The sequence below is a fragment of the Simochromis diagramma genome, unplaced genomic scaffold (genome assembly GCF_900408965.1).
Source record: "Simochromis diagramma unplaced genomic scaffold, fSimDia1.1 OVJJ01000091.1, whole genome shotgun sequence".
NCBI classification, from domain to species: domain Eukaryota; kingdom Metazoa; phylum Chordata; class Actinopteri; order Cichliformes; family Cichlidae; genus Simochromis; species Simochromis diagramma.
The window spans coordinates 2,086,392-2,109,862 of record NW_024386901.1 but is presented as its reverse complement, the minus strand read 5'-3'; the positions used below and the strand labels follow the sequence as shown (position 1 = coordinate 2,109,862).

The following is a 23,471-nucleotide window of genomic DNA, read 5'->3' as shown; positions in this document are numbered from 1 at the left end:
TTCTTTTGACTCTCTGTGTTTATACACCGCTCTGCATTTAAGCATTAGTTATTATTAATCTCTTCCACAGTGTGTCTTTTAACCCAATCCCCCTTCCCTCTACCCCAACCAGTTGTTGAAGATGGCTGCCCCTCCCTGAGCCTGGTTCTGCCGGAGGTTTCTTCCTGTTAAAAGGGAGTTTTTACTTCTCACAGTTGCCAAGTACTTGCTCATAGGAGGTCATCTGATTGTTGGGGTTTGGGGAACATACAGCATATTTCCAGCAACAGTCTGGGGTTCTCTGGATAATGCACAGACATTAATAGTGATCATTAGAAATACATCTTATATCATCTTCTCTTTTCTCTTTCCAGGGTCTCGTTTTCTGGAAGAAAATGACACCAATATTTTAAGTAGATGTTTTTAGTGTTCTGAGCTGAACAAACATAATCCCATCTCATTTCATTTTATTAGATAAACTCACTGTCTACATAACATAAGACGCTGAGGACAAATAAAGGAGCTGAAACTCTTAAATCTCATATGTTTATGATGTTGTCCCCAAACTGAAAATCAGCAGTATCATACAAGCTGTACTCATTCTATGCTGACGTAGAACTTGTTCCAAATATTTCCATCTGTGTCCATCTTTTTAAAGAGTATATAACTTGTCCCCTTTCACCTGTTTCACTTTACATGTTATTTGTGACACATTTTCATATCTAACTCTAGAAAGTAAATAGACAATAATATGGGCAGAGTTCTGGTGGTTAGTGTACACATGTTGAATACAGCTGATTTAGCACTAAATAACTTACAAATTGTACATTTTTTTGGTGTTAGTTTTATTCATTTTCCTGTATCTCAGTCCTGTCCATCAACAACACACCAAAAACGAAATAAATGTTGACATGCTACATTTGGTATGCAGGAGGTAACTGGGGCACACGTTTTTCAACTAGGTCGTTTAATTTTGGTAGGTGGAGCAGACAGGGTGGATTTGTGTTTGGAATGCAAACCAAGCTTAGGACCTAATTTTTCGTATATGTCTCATCCACTGATAATCGTTTACCTCGTTTCTCCCTGTGTGTATGAGGAAGGTAAAAACAAAACAACGATTACAAAATAACTTTGCTTATCTTTATATATTTGATATATTATATAAACCCAATGCACCTAGAGCTGTTGGGGACCCTCTTGGCCGCGTCCTTGTGCATACTTAGCAGCAGGGTCTGTACAACCTTTCTTTCGTTTAAAAGAATTCACCCTTGTGTGGATTCCCATTACCTAAATTGGGTCACAGCTTTATGGAGTATTTAACAGCACAACAAAAGCTTTACTTGATCCAAAAGATAAGGTCGTACACCAGACTTTTCCCCCCTTTGGCTTAAGCAATAGATCTTAACTATAACATGTCGTCCGCATTTTAAATCCAAAACCAGACTTGACACACTGCTTATATAAAGCATTACATAAAACAATGAATCAACTCCCACAGATTAAACTATAAGTTAAAGCGAATAAAGTAACTCAACCAAAACCGAAAGCTGCGTTCTCTTGTTTTACTCGAGGCTATTTTTGTAATATCATGTGTGAGACCTCGTTTAAATTAAAAAAAAAAACGTGAAGTGTCTTTTTGGTAAAGCACACAGACACTCATTCAGCGATATCTGCAAAGGTTATACAATATTATTGAGTTATATAAGTGAGCCACATAAATGGCCAATAGGAGCTTGTCTCGTGTGTCACGTGTGGTCTTGCGTCTGCTTCGGCGAATTGTATGCGAAATCCCAAAGCAGAACCTTTAGCAGCTCAAAGCTAGCTGGCTAACAACCAAGATGGATTCCTTCGGTGAGAGCTTTGTTTTTGTTTGGGTTTCCTCGCCGTAAAAGACGAAGAAATGACTTTCGAGGTCGTGTAAATGCACATTTTTGGGGGATATCGGTTCGGAAAGAGTTCCGGAGTTTAACAAACTGCGAAGTGGCAGTATGTGTTGTCCAGTTAACCAGTAGTAACGTTAGCTGGCTCCCCGGACTTAACTGCTCCCGGGCTCTCTTATATAAACGCGGCCGATCAGCTGTGACTTCTTGGAGAAATGATGAGCTTGTGGGTCTAGCATTTATCCACTCTATATGGGACTTCTGTGGCTCGAAACCTGACCTTTATTGCGGATATTTACCATCATAACTACGAGTTAGCACGATCCATGGAAATTAAGCTGCTTATTTACTAAGCTCTTTGGATTTTACCCACCGGTTCGTACCTAAACATGCCGTAGATTCATTTTGTGTGTGTGTGGTTTTTTTCTTTTTCTAAAGAAGTTTCTGTCTTTAGACGGGACATAAATAAAACTACCTCCGCGTTGTAAAGGGAGCGATGACGTCCTCGATACGCTGAAAGTTTTTGTAATAAATAACGCCGACCTTCAACCTCCAGGTGTTTGCAGTGAAACTACATCAGATACTGGGACTTATCGAGGACCAGCCATGCTACACAGGCCCCCTGTTTTATCTGGGTTGAGGTCTTATGGAGCGGACTCATGGCCATCACTGAGAGTTGGACACAACTGGAAGTCTGGGTTGACATTTAAAAACGCTAAAGATAGTGTGCAATAACTGGGGAAATGATTTCTTATGGTGGGGAGTTTGTGTGCTTGTGCCATGTTCTCAGTGACTCTCATAGTCTTCTAAGCGTCTGATTTTCCCGTCGGGAGAAGAAGATGGAGACCGGACTAAGGTCTCACCAGGGCGAAGCGTTCGTCCACCCGCTCTCCAATCCAGGAGCTGCGGGGATCTGCCCTGAAATGTTGGAGGTAGCAGAAGAGGCCAGCCGGGCCGGGGACTTCAACTTGGCCGTAGAGATCTATAGCTCCCAACTCACAGATCTCCAGCACCCTGACAGGGGCTTGTGTTTGAGGAAGGCCGACTCGCTATCCTGTGCCGGGCGGATATCCGAAGCGTTGGACTCGTACTGTACAGCGGCCAGCCTTGGCAAGCTGCGCCCGGAGGAGCTTCAACTCCTGGTGGAAACCATCGCCCGAACTCTGCGTGAGAAAGAGCTGGGCATCCACGCCACTGTAAACGGGAGCAATAAAAGCAGCAGCGGGGAAGACGGGTTTCAAAATAGTGGGGAGTGTGAGGATGATGGAGCCCTGGACTTGTTTTCCTGTCATCTCTGCAAGTGTTTGCTCCACGAGCCTACAACCGTGGAGTGTGGACACACTTTCTGCAAACGCTGCACAGATGACGACTCTGTCACAAACTGTGTACACTGCAAACAAAATCTGAGCAGGAAAGAAGGACTGCCGAACGGCCGGAGAATAAACGTTGTACTCAGTGGCCTCTTGGACAAACTGTTTGCAACTGAGAGTAAAGCTAGGAAATTATGGATCGAAGGAGAGGATTCGTGGAAAAAGCAGAATCTTTTAGAGGCTCTGGAGAAATACAACGGAGCAGTGGATCTAGGTAAGACTGCACACAGCCACTACATGCGCACCGAGAGATAACCCTGTGCTAATTCCAGTGTTTAACTTGACAGATTGCAATTAAAAGTGTAATGTTTTTGTGCAATGACCTATTTTTTAAGTCTTAACTTCTCAGTGTCACCGATGAGGGGCGCCACCCCCTCCTATCTGGATTGTACCGAGGTGTGGTGTTACGTGACGTGCCGTCCCTCTTTACCAAAGCAGTACACAGCCTACCCGTGCACGCAAAGAAACGGCAAAGCGGTTGTTTAATGCTGCTTTTCTCTTTATAGTTGGCAGGGCTGTGCTGTTTTCACAGAGCTGCAGAGGGGACGTCTGTATGTAGTTCTCTGGACTTGATGCCTCACTTAGTCTTTCCACTGTTATGTGATCTCCGTTATGTAAACTGAAAATTTTATTTGCTCAGTCGCTACTGTATGAATACATTCATCAGATTTGTCTGGCCGGGTTGGGTCAGTGTCCTTCTAGAAGAAGGCCATCGTATTGTCTCTGGTTTGACATAACCCTTAACTCCTCCCCTTATGTATGGTGTTGGATAAGCAGTGTTGGGTAACGTTTGGGTGAACGGTAGTTGGTCAGTAATTGTACTTAAACAGAAAAACAACAGCCTATTTTAACACCCTCATTTGCTTCATGTTTATTTATTCATTTATTTTATTTATTTATTTTTCTGGTAACTTTAAGGACAAATTGTCCTAAACATAAAACGGAGTGTTCTGTTATGTTGGCACATTACATAAAGGCAGCCAGTGTGTTTCATTAATCATGGGCCATGGCAAGATCATGTTGCACAGTTTGAATCCTCAGAAAGTTAAAACTGACTCCTCCTTCCCCTCCCACATCTGGCCTACTTATTAAAGCAGCTTTTAATTGTAATTCTTTTTTTCAGACTCCTTTTAATGTCATTTTATAAAACTGATCAGCCTGATTTAGCTGAAAATTCTGAAATCACAGTTCAGATAAAAGGACTATGCACCATCCCTGTGGCATCCTTTCAGGCATTTCTCTCCCCAGATCAATACTGATTCATGCCTTCTGTCTTGTGAATGACTCTGGGTGATGGGAGGACAGAGTGCTTTCACAGTTTTGTCACTGCCAGCCAGTGTTTTCCCAACAAAGACAGCAGGAGGCCGTCTGGTATCTGTCATTTGGATTGCATGTAATTGAATTATAAATTTAGCAGATAATATGTCCTGATATGTGTGGTGTGCAAGGGTATGGCATGTAAAGCATAGTCTTACATTTTTGCAAATGGTCTTCATCTGTGTAAAGAGATGGAGAAAATGCAGTCAGATAAATGATGAGTCTCAAAAAATGTTATTAGTTGCGGTTTTTATGGTAACGGAGCCATGTAGTTCTTTCTATACTATACTTTCCCTCAACTATTATGTCCCACACATTGATGATAGGCTGGTCCTCTTGTTTGTTTACTGTCATACTTTGGTTGATTGTCCTGATCCTATGGGCAAAGTTTGCCCAAGAGGTTCAGACACCAGATTTCTGAACCCCTTATTAAGCTGCACGGATATTGTAGAAACTGCGTTGCTTTTTCTGCACTGAAACATTGGCTCTGTTGTGTACACATACACACACTTAGTAATGAAACTAACACTAGAAGACGGTGGCAACTGAGCATCTAAACTTCTGCAAACGTTTCTTCCTGTTTCTTTACAACCATGTGCCATTTTTAGCTGTTCCACAAATGTCTTTGTTTCATTATGAATACCTGTTCAACTTGTATATTATGTTATGAACTAACTATCAGGTCGCTTTGAAATCTTACATGACAGCGAGTGTTATTTTGCTTATTGACAACTAAAAGCCATTCAGACAAAGTGGGTTAAATATACTTTAGGCTGGAACTTTTTCATCCTTCTCAAAGAAACCAGTGATGACAGTTTGGTTAAGTAACGCACGACAAGTCCAACTTAGGTACAGTGTGTACTGATCATTAGTAAAGTGCATAATTTGCGTACGTGATGCATGAAGCAGTGTGTTTATGTAGGCATGCATTCCAAGCAGATGAGACTAAATGTTAATGTCCGCTGGTGTGGTTGATGTCAGTTGTTAGAGTTGTAACATAAGTTAGATGGTGTTCTAACACGTGTAACTGGTCTCATGCCACATGTTACATTATTGCCCTACTTCTCCTAGACCTAGAAAAAACAGTCTATTGCCTGGAGACCTATCCAATGAACTGATGTCTGTTCATCCCTGTGTATACAGTGCCCTCTTCAGGCAGACTGTTGCATCAGCGGGCTGAGTTGCACCTGGAGATGCAGAATTTCAGCCAGGCAGTGCAGGATGCCAGCAGTCTCTGCAGGCTAAAAACCCTGTGGACAGAGGTAAGATGAACAATTTGAACTGGGGAAAAGTTTGAAGTGATTTATAGGACAAAATTAAATGTACCTGAGTGAGAATGAAGACCAAGACTAAAGATAATGGTCACATTTCATATTAAGTGCTGCAGCATTCAGTAGTTGTCACTGAGAGTCCAGCTGCTCAAATGTGACCAAAGTTGCAAAAACAAACTTATATTTGCCATTTCATGCTGTCAATCCCTTTTTATACATTCTCATTGTTATTAGTTATTGTGTAACCTTTTGGTCACAAGCATCACTCCAAACAGTCAGGCCTCTTATGATGAAATACAAATGGGCAAATTCTGGATAAGAAGCCAGCAAGATTGCAGTATTTCAATGTTTGTTGCAAGTTGCTAATCTACAATTATTATACAAATGCTCACATATTCGGCTGTGACTTTGTGGTTCCTGTTCGAGGTTTGGCTTCAGTAACGTGCAGCACATCTGTTAGAAACTGCAGGGCACAGAAATCATTTTGGAAAATGGCATTTTTCTATTTGTCTTATTAACATGTGGAACTACTAGCTTACAGAACTCAAACTAAAGCCTGATTGAGATCATTATAAACTTAAACTAAAACGGTTTTTAAAGATGAATTGGACGTGCAGTCTTATTTTACCTTTATTATACTGCAGTCTCTGCCCTGTGCTGTTGGTGTCTATAATTTAATATAATTTGTTGTTTAAGTTTTGTTTTGTGTAGTTATTTTAGTGTGTGTGTGTGTGTGTGTGTGTGTGTGTGTGTGTGTGTGTGTGTGAGAAAAGCCCATCTAGGAACAGGTAATGCAAACTAGCTTAGGTTATAAATGTTGTGGTGTGTGGCATGGTTTGCTTAACCTACTTCTCTGTATAAAAATAAACCGTGAATAAATATTCTGCTTCCTGTATTACCAGTCATTATTTCTGGTAATAAAAAGATGCTGAAACTAATAATGGTACAATGATGTTCTTGACCTTCTGTGACATGCAGGTTCTCTGCCATAGTCAGATAGCCTGGACCAGTGTCTATCCACTCAACACACATTATCGTGTGGTCACATTTTTAGAATTTGCATGTCACGAGGAGGAAAAAATGTTCCTTTTTATTACTTTATTCAAGGGGTCAGTGCGTGTACCAGTAATAGTTGTGTATCTGGGTAACAAATTCTCTAAACTGTACATTTCAAAACGTCATAAAGGAGGGACATTTGGTTTAATCTTGTTATTATTAGAAATGTCATTATCACAGCCCATGCCTCAAAAATCAAACAAGTTTTCTGTCATTTTTAGGCTCACTATCTGAAAGCTACAGCACTGAGTAAAGCAGGCCGGAACGATGAAGCCTTACAAGAGTATTTCCTGTGTGTGGCACTAAAGCCCGACTGGGCCAAAGTGAAACTGGAAGCTCAGAAGGTAAGACAGAACCATTTGTTGGTGTGAAATATGTAATTTGATAAAATAAGTCATAATTCTCAGAACCTCTTAACAAACTATAGTCGGGTAAGCTTTTAAATAAACTTGCATGTCTTGGGAGCATGAGAGGAAACTGGGGATCCTGGAGAAAACTGGCACAGGGAGATCATGCTGTGAGACAACGGCGCTAACCATGTGCTGCCCACATAACTACGTGATAGAATAATTAGTTTTGCTGATGCTCAGTTTTGCAGCTGAAAGAAGGTTTCTCATTTGTAAATTCTGCTATTGCCAGTGTCATTACAAAGCCTCTTTCTATATGGCTCTACCCTTTAAAGGAAATGGGAATAAAATCGATTTTGTTCAAAATATGATTTAAGAAAGTGTAAGTGCTTTAAGTTAAAGCCTTCTGCTTTCTTCAGTTTTCCTGAGAGTGATATAAATGGGGAGTGCAAATGAGTATACAGCTGTCTTTGATCCTGTTTTTGGCGACTTTCTTGTGGTAAATTTTCCTGTGCTTACTTCTTTGCGATTGTTAATTAGCCACCTGTTTTCTTTCACCTTGAAGGTCCTGGGCGAGCTGTTCTCCTCTGTATTTGAGAACGAGGATCTTCCAACGCCGTTGCACCCTCTGCAAGGAGGCCTGGCTACGCGTCTCATCAAACCTCCTGCCTTGCTCAGTTCCCTGAGGCCACTTCCACAGAAACCAGGCTCATCCTCCTCACAGGTAACTGTATATGTATAAGAATCTGCCAAATCAAAGTACTCGCTGCGGTTGGCGCTTGTCAATAAGGAAGAAGGGAAAAAAAGTAGCTATTTATAAGGTGTTTGACTGAATCTTGATACATGGATATACAAGTGGTCTTAACAACTACATCTGTTGCAACCAACCCCAAAACTACTCGAGTGAGAGTTGTTGTAGTAGCATCTAATACTCTCTATAATTCTGAATATGTATAGATCTTCCACAAAGGCGCTTTTGAACTAATCATTCTTTTTCTTTTTTCTTTTTTTTTTTTTTAAATCCACCTGATATGCTAACGTATTTTTCTGTCTGTGTGTTTGTGTTTCCAGGACTCAGAGTTCACTGTGACTAAAAGCCCTCCAGTGGACGACTCATCCTCCAGACTCTGTGCTCTGTCTGCTGGTAAATCGGACCCTTCTCCAGGGGAGGGCAGCACAAAGAGCCTGGCTGATGTTTTGGCTGCACTGCCAGCACCCCCTGGTGGCCTTAAGAGGAAACACAAGAGTGATGAACTTCCAGCAACCTTCAGCCCTCCCTCTAAACTTCTCAGAGCTGGTATGAAACCAAAATAATTCAGTTAAATATAATTTTATTTCTTTACATTAACCCCTGTAGTGGAAAAAGGTTAAATGTAGATATTTTTGGTAGGGTTGTTTTATCATCATTGGCACTCCATATTCAATTAGGATGCTTAAAGTTGCAAAAGAAATGGAGCACATAGTACCAGGAATTACTCCCTTCGGAGAATGAGTGTATCCTTCAGTTGATGGAAATGCTGCTCTTTGGCTCAAACAGTGCTGCATCATCACATGCTCTCCCTTTCATGATTTGAACCACAGTTGATGTTCATTGCCATAAACACTGAACCACTGCTAAACTGCAGTGACCCAATTCTTTTGTTACTTACCATTTGCTCATTCTCCTCTTTGCTATCATTATTGCAAAATGAATGTATTCTACCCTTTTTCACAAGGATCCAGTTGATAATGACCTTGCATCGATAATTCTCAAATCTTGCCAATTTGACAGGACAAAAATACAGTATGTGTAGGAGAAGAAAATGGATTTAACAGACTGACAAAAAGCCTGCTAACTGCAAATTACACTGAGGTAAAATGAAACAAGGTAACAGGATCAGCAACAGAGTCACTCAGTCCTACTTAGTGGTTTAAAATCACTGAACGTCACATCCTCTCTGAAGAACAGTTTTTGCATACATAAAGACATGAATAGCAATGATGTTTTGAAGAATTTCTCTGGTTTCTTTGAAAGATATCAGATATTGAAGGATTCTAAAAGTTTCTTAAGGAGTCCTTATTTGGGTTTTTAGGATTCTGACTCAGCCTCCAGTAACTTGAGCTAATCTGACTACTCAGGACCAAAATCTAATTTCGTAATTTAGTGTATTCACTGACATTGTGAGATACTGAATGGTTCATTTAAACTGATGAGTTACATTATGTTTTTCTTATTGTTATGTTGATCATGGATTAGGACAGCAGGTTGCTGGCATTTTGTTTCTTCTCCCTCTTTTCTGAGCAGTGCAGAGGTGTTAAATTTGAACGTACACTGAGAAATCCTTAGTCGTCACATCTGTCCAGAAAATTTGCGAAAAGCTTTTTTCTATTTCAAGTGTAACAGCAAAATACGAGGGCGTAATTTATCCAAATCTTGGCTGCATAATGAAAGGAAAATGAGTCACAGTCATGTAATTTTCCAAATAGCATTAGCATGTAGTGTTACTATTTAAAACGAGATCTGTGTCAAGAAAATGAAAAGCGGATGTTCAGAATGTAGGTCACGCAAATCAGGTTCGTTAGGTAATGGACTAGAAAGCTGTGGCGGTCTTAAACGTTAAGATACTCATTCATCATCAGCCACGCACAGCTCTTCCATGAGGCTCACATGTATCTACAGATACCTGCGTTACTATGCAGTATAGCTTATCTAGATGGGTATTTTATTAAATCCTCATATTTGGTGCAATATCCCCAAAACACACCCACATCTTGCAGGGGTATATTGAATTGATGACAGCTTTATGATATGGGATTTATGGTGTGTACGATTAGGTTGGATGCTTATATAATCATTATACAACACCACAGCTGAGAAATTCCTCAGAGGGAGTTTTTTGGACATATAATCACTATTAAACAGTATTTTCTGTTGCACAGTTCTTTTCTACACAGCGTTTTACACGTTTGAGTTCATTAACATTTTCACAGTGTCTGATTGTCCTGCAGAATTAGTTTCAGCACAACACTTGCCTCTGAGCGTACCATTTAAGACACATTAGACATGCAGCATGTTAACACTAATGATTTGTCTACTGCTGGGAGGAGATTGGCTTCAAAATAAGTGTCTCTTTGTCTCAGTTCTTCATATAGCAGGAGTGCATTGTGTTTGCTCTTGGTAACAACAGAGTTTTTTTCCCTCTCTTCTTGAGATGTTTTAGTTTTGGTGTTAGCAGAAGCTGCTCTAGAGGGTATGGCGATGGTGGACTGCAGCTGTTCTGTTTACCAGCCAGGGGCCGTTCTTATTCAGTAGATGAGGCATTAAATTTGATCGGCTCATTTAGAAACAGTTTCTCATCTCTGCAGAAATAAGTTTTGGTCTTTTAGTTATGTTAGAAAACAATGAAAAGCAAATTTTGCACTTTCCATATTAATTAAAATGATTTATTTCAATGAATCATTTTATTCCGCTACTGAAGAAAACTCCCGAGCCTACTTTTGCCAACAATACAGACGTTAATGTTTGTACTTGATGTGCTGCTGAGGTAAAGAGGAATCTTGCTTTGCTCAAACTTGTGCTGAGGATGATAATTTATTGTGCAGATGAGGGGGAGATCCGTCAGACTACTGCTGCTTGTGGAGGGAGATCAGTTCCTGCTGAGCTGTTGGACAGTGGAGACCTGGAGTGTTCACTCTGCATGAGGTAAGCTCACCCAGTTCAGTTTCAGCATTTGCAGCTTAAGACCTGTTAAATTAGTGTGTGCAAGTTTGTCATGTTGGCATTCTGCTGGGTGCTTTTGCTCATTTGTCGTCCAGATTGTTTTACGAGCCTGTGGCCACTCCCTGTGGTCACACCTTCTGCCTCAAATGTCTGGAACGCTGTCTGGACCACAATCCCAACTGTCCTCTGTGCAAGGAGAATCTGTCTGAGGTACACTTGTTCATAGAGGGTAGTGATGTCAGTGTGACTCCTGTTTAGTGTTTTCTTTTCTGTGTTCATAATGTTTAATGTAGCATGTGATGGAAGGTGTTTTGAACTGTCGATTAGACAAAAAAAATGCAGGTTTCACTTATTCAGGAAAAGAATGAATGAATAAAATCTTTAATAATAAATTGACGGTAATATTTTTCTTTGTAATGCTCATGTGCAGGCAAATGTGCTATTGTGTATTTTTACAGTATCTAGCTAGCAGGGGTTACAACAAGACCCTGCTGATGGAGGAAGTCCTGCAGCGTTACCTAGGAGATGAGCTGGCAGAGAGGAAGAAAATCCATGAAGAGGAGATGAAGGAGCTTTCCAAGTCAGTTTTACTAACACACCTGTGCACACATTCACGATTGTTTTAGAAAACCTCTTGATTATTCAAACACACACACAAAAAGTAACAATTTCTTCACTGTGTCTCTTGCAGTCTAAACCAGGAAGTGCCCATCTTTGTGTGTACCATGGCCTTCCCCACCATCCCCTGCCCTCTGCACGTATTTGAGCCACGCTACCGCCTGATGATTCGCCGCTCAATGGAAACTGGTACCAAGCAGTTTGGCATGTGCATCGCTGATGAGCTCAAAGGCTTTGCTGACTATGGCTGTATGCTGCAGGTATTTCTTTCTTCACAGATTTTCTTGTGCGTCTCTGTGAGCAGTCAGATAGAAATCATATGAGTGCTGATATGAAATACTGTGTTTCAGGTGCGAGACGTGAAGTTCTTTCCCGATGGCCGTTCAGTGGTTGACACCATTGGCGTGTCACGGTTCAAGGTCCTCAGCCACGGCCAGAGAGATGGTTACAACACTGCTAAGATTGAGTACCTGGAAGACAAGAAGGTGGGCGTGAGGAGCAGTGTGCTGATGTTCTGTCAGTAGAACCATTTCAGACACTTTACATCACACTACTGACAATCAGAGTGGCACAAAGCAGAGCTCGGGGGGGGGGGTTTGCCTGTCACTGTTCAGCAGTGCAAAGAAAAACAAACCTGAGTCTCTGCTAGTGTGCCACTGGCAAATGTAGTCCTTTCATATGAAAGGAAAAAGAACATGTAATTGTTTATTGTTTTTTTTCTAAAACACATAAAATATGTCTGTCTGATCAGGTGGCGGGGGAAGCGCTAACAGAGCTTCTGAAGCTGCACGACTCCGTGTATGATCAGGCCAACGGCTGGTTCACATCTCTGAAAGACAACATGAAGAGTCAGATACACAGCCACTTTGGACACCTTCCCAGCAAAGACCCGGACCCACAGGTCTGAAAGTGCAGTGTTGACTCACGGATTTTCATTTATAAATAAAGGCGCAGTTTGATAAACACCTTGTGATGGCAGGAAAGAAAGAAAATCAGCAACATCTCAGGAATAGTCACAGAAAATTCTTTTTGCTCTTGAATAGATGTGTGCATTTCATATTCTGCAAGGTTCCCAGTGTTTGCATGCTTTTTAATACCCTACATGAGTAACTGTTTTGGCTGCAGATGGCAAAATAGAAGAGCTGTGTGTTTTAAAACAAAGAGTTGTCTTCTAAAGTCACATAAAATGACTCTATTAGAAAACTAGGGCTTTGCTAAGTCATGTGACCACTGAAGGTTTTTCTAATCAGTGTAAACTGTTTCTAAATTGAACAAATCTTTGTTGTACTACAGGCCAGTCCCAGTGGTCCAGCCTGGTCCTGGTGGCTGCTCGCTGTTCTTCCCTTGGAAAACCGTGCCCAGCTCACAATCCTGGCCATGACCTCCCTCAAGGATCGCCTCATTGCCATCCGAAGAGTCCTCATCTTTGTCACTCGCAAGAGGCCACGGTGATGGAGGAGCTGCTTGGAAGAACCGCTCTGGCATCTATGCAGTTCAGAAACGTGTTCGGTCATTCGTCGGGTCGCTCCTTGACTGATTCACTTTGTACGTGTTTACTCGTTCATTCTCTCCTGCGTCAGTTTATTCTCAGATGCTCATTCCTGTGTCACGTAGCCCTCCCGAACGCCTGTCAGTTCTGCTGAGAGTATCAGGTGGGTTACAGCGCTGGCATGAAGGTGTTCCCGCTTTCTTTCTTTATCCAGCATCTCCCAACCAGCTTCACTACTCATGAGTGAACCCGACCACAACACACTTCTAAACCAGTGATCTTTGATGTGGCGTTCTCAGTCTTGTAGGAGGAAAAATCAATCGAGCTGAGTAGGAATGCTTTCATTATGGTCAACATGGGATATTTTTATGAAGGAACAAAAACCTGTTCTCACATAAGCAGTGTGTTCAGGTTCAAGAGGATTTTTTTCCTATACATTTTAAGCAGTGTTTAACAAAATGGGAACAGAGCTGTGCAGTCTTCAGGATTCACAACTGGGAACCAAAAACAAACGAACCCCAGCGATGTGTGAAGAAAAAAAAATGCAAAAATACTGCATGATGGCAGCACATGTGAATGTACTGGCCAGGCTGTAGGTTGTAGATATTTTTTCCTCCCCCAAGACTACACATACAGAATCGGCTTTTTGTTTTCTTTATATTATACAGATTTCATCAGGCTCACTTGTGACATTTAGGACCGCACTCCTACAATGCAGTATTTATCATGAAAGGTGTAGCTTATTTTCTAAAGAAGACAGCATGGTGGACGAGGAACAACTCGGGCCTACACCCCGAAAAGGCGGCAAAAAAGAGGAGATACAAATCCACACTTCCTGTCAGAGCTTTCAGAATAAAATCAGTGTGCATTACATTTGTAATTTGGCCATTTACCCTGGAGTTAAATTACTGTGGAGTCAGATTCAGCGTTGTGATTCCATCCACTCTTCAATAAAAAGACAGATACAGGTGTTTCTGCCAGGTTGCCCGGCCCACTTGGTAAGGATTAAATAAATAAAAAAAAAAAAAAAAAAGCGGACAAGCAGCTGATGCCTCGCTTGAAATCTTCCTGAGCCGAAACTCTGGTGCATAAGCATCAGTACCTCAGATTGTGTGAAAGGAAGGAATGAATGCCATGAAAGCCTTTGTGTTGAGACTGTGATTTCACTCATGCTAACACTAAAAACCATCACACACTGCGGTGTGTAAGATCAAGTGCAACTCTACATCTGCACTCGTTCTGAAGAGCGATTGAGCGTAAGACTAAAGCTTAAACCTCCATCACTCAAGTCGTGCTAGCGTTTAGGAAAGAGCAGATAACAATGCATCCTGATAATGCTGATCTGGATATTTTATTTTTAATGTCCTAAATGTAGCATATCTTTGGGACTGATGTAGTTATAGGGGCTGATTGTGTATTTTTATGTTTGTTTCTCTCACTCTGCTATGCCCTTAAGTGTATGTATATGTTCAAATTTAATTTGGGTGAATTTCTGTGTATAATTGTAACTCTAAGGCCTTTTTAATGTTTTATTTAAGGAACGTTTCAACAATCTTTCTCTCTCATCCTCTTCTTGTTCATTTACATGCACACTGTAATGGAATTCCTGGATTTTTCTAATGAGCAGTTGGCTATGTTGATATGAAATCACCCAAGCACTTTCTATGTATCGCTGATGCCTGACAGACATGTCGATGTGAACAATTGCAAAGAGTTAATTTTTTTTTTCTTCTTTTGTAAACGTTTTTGCTGCTACAGATCTGTTTCTGTTGGCACTTGGCATCAACAGTTGTTGATTTAAAAATCCTAAAATCGGTGCACAATAATGATCCTGTAACCCAAATTTGTATAATGTTTAAAGTTTTTGTTTGTCTTTTTTGGTTTGTTTTTAAATTGGACTTGAGTTTCTTTGTATCTGGTAGTTAAATTTGGGTTTCTACCCACAATTTCAAGCTCTCACAGTGTCTGTTAGCAATAACATATGAAGCATGCCAAAAAGGGGGGAAGAAAACAAGAGCAATGGAGGTTTTTAAAAATTCATGACATAATTTTGCACGTGTGGATTTTCTTAGTGAGAAAATGAATGTAAATGAGAAAATTCTACTTAAATGTCTGAAAGGAGATTTCTATATATTTATCCTACGGATGGAATTCAGCAGTTGTCAATAATAAAGAGCGTCCTGAGTCTCTTTATGCAGACTTTTAAGCAGATTAGGTCGTGGCTATAATTACATTGTCAGTGTGCATATAAATGCATATTCTCTCTGTGTTGCCGTTTCCTTTTCAAATGTTTGTGACTCCACTGCAGTCACGTGCTCTCTGCATGGGAGCAGTGTTCACAATGTGCTGCATTTCCCTGGCGTATTTGTAAAGGGAGCTCTTATACCTATTTTTTATTGCAAATAAAGGAAAGCACATTCAGTCGTGTCCACCTGTTTTGTAGCCGTTTCTGAGTTTGTTATCTCGTAAAAGTAAGGTAGATAGGCATGAAGTATATGTACGCCTACAATGGTGATATATATTTTTTTTTTTTTCTTTTAAATTTCTGCTTGATATTATCAGTTGTCATATAAGATGTGGCCTATATGATGGTTAACAGCTAGGCAACAACCATGGATGTTGCCTGGCTGTTGTTTATACAGTCATGATGAAAAGCGAGTACACCATTTTTTAGGTGTAAGGTTTTATCAGGGAACGGTTAGGGAACTGAAAGAGAAAAATTATTTATGAATGAATAAAATTGAAACCATTGAAGATGTTTGACCACCTTCCCAGGAGTGGGCATCCCGGCAACTTCACCCCAATGTCAGATCATGCAATGCTTAGAGAAACTGCAAAACACAGAAGCGCTGCCCAGAATCTCAGACTCTACAGGCCTCTGCAGTTTGCATGTTAAAGTTTATGGCAGTACAATTAGGAAAAAGACTGAACAAGTATGGCTTTTTTGGAAAGATTGCCAAAAGAAAGCCTCTTCTCTCTAAATAGGTGGCAGCACAACTAATGTTTGCAAAGTCGCATCTGATCAAACCTCAAGACTTCTGTCCTGAAGTTCTTTGTGCATCTGCAGGATGCACTTACTGATTCTTAACTAAATCCAGAATCCAAAATTCTTCCACAATTCACAAGTCATTAAGAACATTTCAAGTTTTTGCCTTTAAAGGTGGCTCTACATTGGCTCCTGGGATGTGCTTAGTTTTTCACACACTGCCTTTGCATCTTGGTTCATTTTTTTGTTAAATAAATGACATGAGGTAATATGACATGTGCTCTTGTTCATATGAAGATGACCTAATTTCAACTCCTACGAACAAGATCATTTTTGTATTATGCCCTGATATTTAAAACCTTAGAGGGTGTAGTTTATCTATACTTTATCCCAGTAGGTTCCTGAGAATCCCCGTTTCTAGTTGTAACAGGGAACGAGGCCTGACACATCCAGATCCACATCCACATCCTCCTCCCTCAGTGAGACTGCAGATTTGGCTCACTCAATCCAAACAACAAGCATCTACCTGTTTCATTCTCCTCTTAGGCTCCACTGGTGTTTTATTTATATAGTCTGTACGATGTGACTGTCACTGGGCAAAATGAATTGTGGATGGGCTTGGCTCTAGCAGCTGTGCGCCACAGGGGGGCAGTGTTTGTTGGAAGATAGCAGGTGAGCTGAATCATGGGTGCATTGAGTTCATACAGGCCTCCAGCTGAGAGGAGGCAGAAGAATATGGTAGCATCATCATCACATCCATGTAGAACATCCATCATGTTCTGACACGTCTTTGATGTAACACAAAGTGCGTGTTGTCAACATTGCAAAAGCATCATGACAGCACTGCCATCTGATAAACAGCATTGTTTACAACCACACAAATAACCACAGTATGCACACAGATTTTGGTATTTTCAAGAGATGTGGATGAACTTCATCTTCAGTCTTTCTCTTGTGCCATCTTCAGGACAAAGGGATCAAAAGTGCACATAAGAAACATCATACAGAGACTGAACACACACATAGTGATTCCTTTAAAGGAAAAATAAAGTGCAGCATTTTAGAAGAAAATTAGCTGTTCCCCCTGTTCTCTGTCAGAAAACATAAATATGCTTAGCCTAGTGATATTTGTCCAGATATGTAATTTCTGCCTCCTGTTTTCTAGGTTCAAAGAGCACGAGGTGTTTTTTCTTCCCACCCCGGCCATCTTTTTCATTCATACACCAACAGGCCTTTAGTGGTGGGAAGCCATACTAGCATTGCCAACAGTTACATGTCCTGCTTCAGGTAATCAATGGGACTGAGGCCTAGGCTGATGTAAAACTAGTCACTGTCAATCCTGCTTTTACCATTGAATGCAACGAAATGGCAAATCTTGCAAATTCAGCTTCATCGACATGCTGACATGCAGTTACACATCACAACTTCAACGGCACAGAGGATGAAGGAGGAAGCTGTGGTAGATCAAACACAAGCAGAGTGTTAGCTCAGTGTTTGACCCATCCGGGTTATGGTTAGGTTTAGGGTAGGAGTCAGGGTTAGGCATTCATCTTTGATTATTAGGGTTAGGGTAGGGAAAGCATTATGCCAATGGGAGGTTCCCACAAAGCTAGCAAACCAGACGTTTGTGTGTGCCATTATGTACATAATGTGTAACAGACAAGTTTAAAAATATCAGTGTGATGATTGGTGTTAAAGATATTTAATAGCTAACGCTCCGTGAATGGACTCATGGTTATGCCTCACCCTATAATAAAACTTGGAAAACCTGCTTACAATTGCAATTTGTTCTTACTCTTATTCTCATCTTATAAACCATTTTTACTTTCTGAACAGTTAAAACTGTTCAGGCTAAAACTTAGATCTTTTAAAAAGCGACATACACACACAAAAGGAAAATATCTGGATCAAAGCCTTTTCTGTAATCCAGCTCTTAGTCCCTGTTTGACCTGATTAACAGCCACGGTTGTTGAGTCACTGTGTGTGAGTACCATCTGATGACATTAGAAATACAAACATGAATGTCCAGTGACAAAAGCCACTTCCTCCACCTCCAAGGTGTGGATCAGTGGCAGTGGGTGTGTTTGTCACAGGGATTAAATGGTATTGTTTGTTATTTCAGGTTCAGCCCGGTCGTGCGCGTCGTTAGAAACTTCTCCTTCTGACTTCCCCTCCACGGCGCTGTTTTTGATTTCATCATTATGTTGCGTAGCAAGACAAAACTCAGATACAGATGATACAGATGAGTAACCTGACACATGGAAAATTACCTTGTGAGAAGCGATTGCTAAAAAAGCACACAGACACACGTCTTTGATGTGATCTGACAAGCTCTTTGGTGAAGAACCATCTGAGATAAACATGCATTATGAAAACCTAAGAGAGAAAGCCGAAAAGAAAATACTTGCAAATGGGCAAACACTGAGGAGCCGAGCTTCAGCAAACACTGAGTGGTGCCCTCCATGAGTCACTCTGGGCAGGCTCATGAAGAGTCTGAGTATATTTTCCAGGTCTAGAATAAACTAAGCAGCCTAATTTACATGTCCAGCCTGGAATCTCCAAAATATCCCTTCTATAGATAACACATGAAAGCAGGGCACACCCAGCGGTTGATACTTTGATGTCTTTGGGTCATCCCCCTTCATCACCTTCAAAGGAAAGACTCAATCAAGCGGGCAAGACCATAAGTTTTAGGGCACAGTGCAAAATTATTTTTATCCCCAACAGGATGTGAAACAGCAGCTCATATGACCCAATTCTTGCCTTCTGATGTCTTCATACTTTGTCCTTGCTACTCCATTATGTTCCTTCCCATGTAGTCCTTTCCCCCCCCAAATGTAATTGTTGTAAAAATCTGTGAATCTCATTTTCTTATAATGATGCAATCAAAGTTGTGTTTTTTGCTTTTTTATTTAAAGTGCCCCTTTTCACAATGGAAAACGTGATACTGAAGGTATGTTTGTATATGTTAACTTGTACTCCAGATTCCTGTGGTTTAGTTTCATGTGGGCTAACTGATGTTCTTTTTTTCTTTGTTTTCCTTTTTTTTTTTGGTGTACATGGATTGACAGTTCAAAGTGAGCAAGGCAAAGCTTTAGCATCTGGATTACCAGAGAAATGTAAAACTGTAGCATAGGGATGGACATGGATATAGAAAAGAGAACAAAAATAACAAACAAACAGACAAAGTGAATTCGCTGCAGAAAACAGACTGGGGACAAATTGCAGAACAAGAATCAGGAAACTGACCTGACTGACGAGCTGCTGATGGATAAAAACAACAGATGTAAATAGAGTGCTACAATTTAAAAATACAAAAAGTTTGAATTGTCTCATCCAAACTTGCAAATGAAATTGTCATTATTGGGACTCTGTTTTATGGCTCGTGAAGACACAACAGTGCATCTACCAAGTTTTGTCATTAAGTTTCAGCCTACTAGTGTGTTCTTCCAAGTGCTAAATGGTAAACTTATACTTATAATTATTTATCACATATAACTTATAATGAGTGAATGTGTAAATGTGCTGTGTTGGATTGACATCTAGTCATTTTTCAGGCCATTTGACTACAGTGAACTCTCTGTCTTGTTCATGAAATCAGTTAGATTATCTGGGCTTTGTGACATGGCACATTATCCCACTGGACGCAGCCCTCAGAGGAGTACATAGTGATAAAAAGTGGATGGACGTGATCACCAATAATACTCAGACAGGTCATCACCTTTAAACGATGCTCTCCTGGTATTAAGGGGCCAAAAGTGTGCAAAGAGAATATCCTCCACACCATTAGACCATCATCTGCTTCCTTTTCTGATGACCTCAAAGCAGGATGGATCCATGGTTTCATGTTGTTTACACCCACCATCCAAATGTCACAGCAGAAACTAAAACTAACCTGGCTGCATTTTTGTTTTGGTGTAGCCTCAGTTTCCTGTTCTTAGCTGGCAAGAGTGGCACCAAGTGCGGCCTTCTGCTGCTGTAGCCCATCTCCTTCAAGGTTTGACGTCTTGTGCATTCAGAGATGCTCTTCGGCATACACTGATTGTGGTGGGTGGTTGTTTGAGTTAATTTTGCTTTACTATTAGCTTGAAGCAGTCCAACCACTCACCACCAGCAGTGCATTTTCACCCAGAGAACTACCACAAACAGGATGTTTTTCTCTTTATTGTCTCTAGTGCATTTTTCATGGTAATATCAATTGTTGAGTTGACCCATTTCAGGACTGAAGCCGTAAACCAGCAGACCTTTACTTCAGACATTAGTATCCACATCACATCCAGCATTAGTCTAGAGGGATGCTGGAGAACAAATTATACAACATGACTTGTAAAAGAGGATGCTGATATCATCGTGATGTGATATGTTATCAGTATGCAGCTAACAAGCGACATGGCTGCTGACAGGTACTGTAAGAGGGATGGCAGCAGGAAATAATGCAGCTCGTCTGCAGAGCAGTGACAGCAGTACTGAAATATTTATCACTGTTTCCATTTCACATGCTCTAATTGTCCTGTATCCCTGTCTGAGAAATGGGAGGATACAAACAAAAGCTGGAAGAAAAGAAGAAAGTAGGAAAACTGTTTGCGTGAAGGCAATAAACTACTAAATGAAACAGGACTTCCCAATAGGTACGCATTTACAATTACTTACATTGTAACTACTGACTAGATTTGTCATTTATCTGATTGCTCTGATTAGTTGTTGCTTTTCGCACAAGGGTCCAAAAAGCTATGTTTTGCATGACGGACTACTGGCAGCTAGGACTGTGCCTTAACCCATTATAGTCATTGATGACGTGTTAATATTGGCCCTTTTTATAAACAGTGTCAAAGGGGAGTTAGTAGGTTCTGTGTAACAAACTATCTGGTTGATGCCAGAGAGATAGTTTCCCTTTAAACATCTTACATGGTTAGATTTCAATTATTGCTCAAGTCATGTTACAACTATAACCCCATCTTTGTTAAGAGGACAAAGTAGCCAGAAGCAATATAAATATGCAGGATGGGGCTATGTCTGCTTAAATGGACTAACCATGTGTGATTAGTTTGTGTCTACTGACTTGATAGCTGCGCGCTAGCTTCTGCATAGCAATAACGGTTATCAGCCATGCTAGTATCAACTGCATCCTCATTCTAGCAATCTTGAATATACACAAGAGTTATTTTAGTTTTGTATTTTCTAGTTATTTTTATTTCATTTGAATTTTGGTTTTTATTTGGTTGGTATCAGTGAGTTTCCAGAGTCGATTTCTTGCTTAGTTTTTATTGTTTAAAAATGTTTCTGTTTTATTTTGTTTTGTTTTATAACAATTTAAGTATTATTGCATGCAATGCATATGTCAGAAGCTAAACTAACAACTAAAATGTTTTTTCACATCTAGTTTTTTCTCAGGAGGTGCACGTCGGATTTACGAGGAAGCATATGGCGCAAGGTTAAAAGGCATTTCCATTTACGTTGTAAGTCACCACGGCATTTCCTGCAGAGATTTAAATCAGGCAGTGCTCCAGCGCTAATGTTTAATAAGGTAGGCGTGGTGAAGAAGAAGAAATAAGTAATCCTAAGAGGTGGGTTGTGTTTGTAACTGCTATATATTGTTGAACCACTTGTGTGAATGCGCATGTGCAGAAATACTTCGGGGTGGTGAGGATGGGGTGACTTTGGTTCCAGGCCCCAGAAAATCTAGTGCTGTCCCTGGGATAAAGGGGCGGGGAATGAGGAGAAAGAGAGGCAGAGAGACATAGGGACTGACTGCGAGAGAGAGGGCGGAGAATAGAGAGAGAGAGAGAGAGAGAGAGAGCAGCAGGCAGCGGTCCGGCACTTGGTCGGTATGTAGCAGCAGCAGCGGAGCTTCTGTCTGGGACTATAGCGAGAAAAAAAAACGCGCCTTGGGTTGAAAATATTAGTAAGGGGATTAAAATTAAAACTACCCGAGGATGAGACACACGCCGTCCGCCTGAAGGAGACTAAAACACGCCGTTATTCCGCTAATTTACCACCTTTTTTAAACGAAAATGGCGAACGACTCTCCGGCTAAAAGTCTGGTGGACATAGACCTGGCATCCCTGAGGGTGAGTGTGCTTCACAGTGACATTTTCACGCTCGCGTTTACCCTCTTTCTCCCTCTGATTTTTTTTTTAACAAAAAAATACAATCACACAGCGAGGCAGTGCTGTTGTTGACACAGCCCTACGGCAGCTTTTCTTTGTCTATATCCGCTGGCATGAGAAGCGAACCGGGCGCAGCCGGCTCCTGCATCGAACGAACCCGCTTGTAATTGCTACGGGGAATCAATTAATCCGCTTCTGCTGTTTGTCTTTTTCTTTTAAATCCAGGATCCTGCTGGGATTTTCGAGCTGGTGGAAGTGGTCGGAAATGGTACATATGGACAAGTCTACAAGGTTGGTCTGAGCCTCCATCTCTCTCAGTGTGTGTGTGTGTGTGTGTGTGTGTGTTTAAGCACCATCTGAGAACAAACTGGCGGCGGAAACTGGAGCACAAACATGCATTTATGTATTTTTTCCTCTCTCACGGTCTCAGGAACACGTTTTTATAACATTACCCCCTCCTCTCCTTCACTTGGGACCAGTGCGGTCTGGACTGGATTATCTCTGATAGCGTTTTGACCTCTCTCTGCTTTACATCCATTTATTTATTTTAATTATTTCATCTTAATGTTATTCAACGATGCTAACATCATCCCGGTAACGTTAGGCCTATTTTGGTCCTGAAGAGATCCCTCCTCCCTCTTCTCCTCCTCTCCTCATCCACACCCCAGTGAAATATTCCTTGCACAGTGCACGCGTTGCCTCGCACTGACAGGGCCGACCCAATCCGTGCATGACAGGCTTCACCACGCTGACCGACTTGTGCGCCATTGGGTGGGCGGTGTTTCATTGCGCATTTGTGCACACCGTTGCCCGGCAGGCCTTTCTGCTGGAGCGGCCCTGTGCTGCATTAATGGGAGGGGGGAGGAGGTAGGCCTGTTCATCCCATCACACTTAGCGGAAAAGGCATTTGACGGAGACCTGGTACTCTTGCAGCCCAGTTTTCCACCTCCATAGCCTGGCAGAGATGAGCAGCAGAGCAGCGACATCACCCTGTTGTTGTTATTTGGCAAAGCTGAGAGCACAGGGAAAAAAGGAGGAATGGGTTACAGCTGATGGATCTGCCAGAGCTTCTGTTGAGCTGGCTCCTGGAAAATAGCGTCTCACACACATGCAGCTTTGTATCATATAAAGCTTTTGCATTTCTGAATGTTGCTGTGGTTTGTTTTCAAAATATGTCACATGAATATCATGTAAAACACAAAGCAGGTAAGGCTGGGGTGGCTGTGACCTGCAGTCATTTGCAACATCTGACACTTGTGTAGCACAAATTGCAAGTCAAATCTGCGATCCACTCTTATGTTCCTGAAGCTAGAAAATAGTCCCCGTATGTGTATGTTTGTGCGTTTTTTTT

At 41.2% G+C, this 23,471-nt stretch overlaps 2 protein-coding genes across 8 annotated transcripts in view; both read left to right on the top strand.

Moving 5' to 3' along the window:
* Window positions 1-1,726: 1,726 nt before the first annotated feature.
* lonrf2 (LON peptidase N-terminal domain and ring finger 2) lies at window positions 1,727-15,448 on the top strand. 2 transcript variants are annotated; one of them, XM_040034761.1, is made up of 13 exons: window positions 1,727-1,830; window positions 2,416-3,443; window positions 5,690-5,808; window positions 7,095-7,217; window positions 7,786-7,944; window positions 8,292-8,517; window positions 10,803-10,902; window positions 11,016-11,130; window positions 11,379-11,500; window positions 11,612-11,798; window positions 11,889-12,023; window positions 12,290-12,439; window positions 12,832-15,448. In XM_040034761.1, the coding sequence occupies exons 2-13, from the start codon at window positions 2,699-2,701 to the stop codon at window positions 12,988-12,990; spliced, it is 2,340 nt and encodes a 779-aa protein (XP_039890695.1). In that variant the 5' UTR covers window positions 1,727-1,830; window positions 2,416-2,698; the 3' UTR covers window positions 12,991-15,448. The 2 variants fall into 2 exon arrangements, with proteins under 2 accessions (XP_039890695.1, XP_039890693.1); XM_040034759.1 differs by having other exon boundaries at window positions 1,764-3,443.
* Window positions 15,449-21,795: 6,347 nt separating this feature from the next.
* Window positions 21,796-23,471, top strand: part of LOC120735397 (mitogen-activated protein kinase kinase kinase kinase 4-like) — a 104,795-nt gene continuing 103,119 nt past the window's right edge. For 3 of the 6 annotated variants that reach the window (XM_040034755.1, XM_040034754.1, XM_040034756.1), the window contains exons 1-2: window positions 21,797-22,081; window positions 22,346-22,411. In XM_040034755.1, the coding sequence (XP_039890689.1) occupies window positions 22,025-22,081; window positions 22,346-22,411 (123 nt within the window). In that variant the 5' untranslated portion in view covers window positions 21,797-22,024. Of the gene's footprint in view, window positions 22,082-22,345; window positions 22,412-23,471 lie in introns of all 6 variants that reach the window. The other 3 variants (XM_040034758.1, XM_040034757.1, XM_040034753.1) reach the window with 2 other exon arrangements.